Raw genomic sequence first — 498 nt, 5'->3', positions numbered from 1 at the left:
TAGAGAACCCGGAAACCTCGTCCCTTAGGGCCATCATTTAAGGCCCAAGCCTCCTTCGGCCAAGCGCGCCCATCCCAAGTGGGATGGTCGTCGCTGCCCTCAGGGCTCTCAAGGTCCAACTGCAAAGCCATCCTCAGGTTCATCCTCACTTCCTTCCAGGTCGCCGGCGGGTCCCTGCCGCAGACCAAGGGCGTCGGCTCCTCCGGCTCCTTCAAGCTCTCCAAGGAGGAGCTAAAGAAGGCTGCGCCCAGTAAGGACTCGGCCAAGAAGGTGGCGAAGGATGAGAAGAGTCCGGGAAACGCGACGGCACTGAAACCCAGAGCTAAGTCTGTAACAGAAACCCACTTCTAAGATTGCAACGAAGAAACACACTTCAAAGTCCGCAACGAAAAAACCCAGAGCCAAGACTGCAACCCAATGCAAGGAGCACACCAAAGAACGGAGCAACAAAGAAACCTTCTAAGTTTACAACAAAGAAAGTCTTCACTAAGACTGCAA

At 54.4% G+C, this 498-nt stretch overlaps 1 protein-coding gene across 1 annotated transcript in view; it reads left to right on the top strand.

Moving 5' to 3' along the window:
• The window catches only part of LOC119585963 (histone H1-like), a 721-nt gene extending 370 nt beyond the window's left edge, over positions 1–351 (top strand). Inside the window, exon 2 of the mRNA XM_037934678.1 lies at positions 4–351. Within this exon, the coding sequence (XP_037790606.1) occupies positions 4–351 (348 nt within the window). The remainder of the gene's footprint in view (positions 1–3) is intronic.
• Positions 352–498: the final 147 nt, after the last annotated feature.

Source organism: Penaeus monodon, chromosome 20 (assembly GCF_015228065.2).
Source record: "Penaeus monodon isolate SGIC_2016 chromosome 20, NSTDA_Pmon_1, whole genome shotgun sequence".
In the NCBI taxonomy this organism is placed as follows: domain Eukaryota; kingdom Metazoa; phylum Arthropoda; class Malacostraca; order Decapoda; family Penaeidae; genus Penaeus; species Penaeus monodon.
The sequence above is the reverse complement of the archived record's forward strand: the minus strand, read 5'-3'. Positions and strand labels throughout refer to the sequence as shown.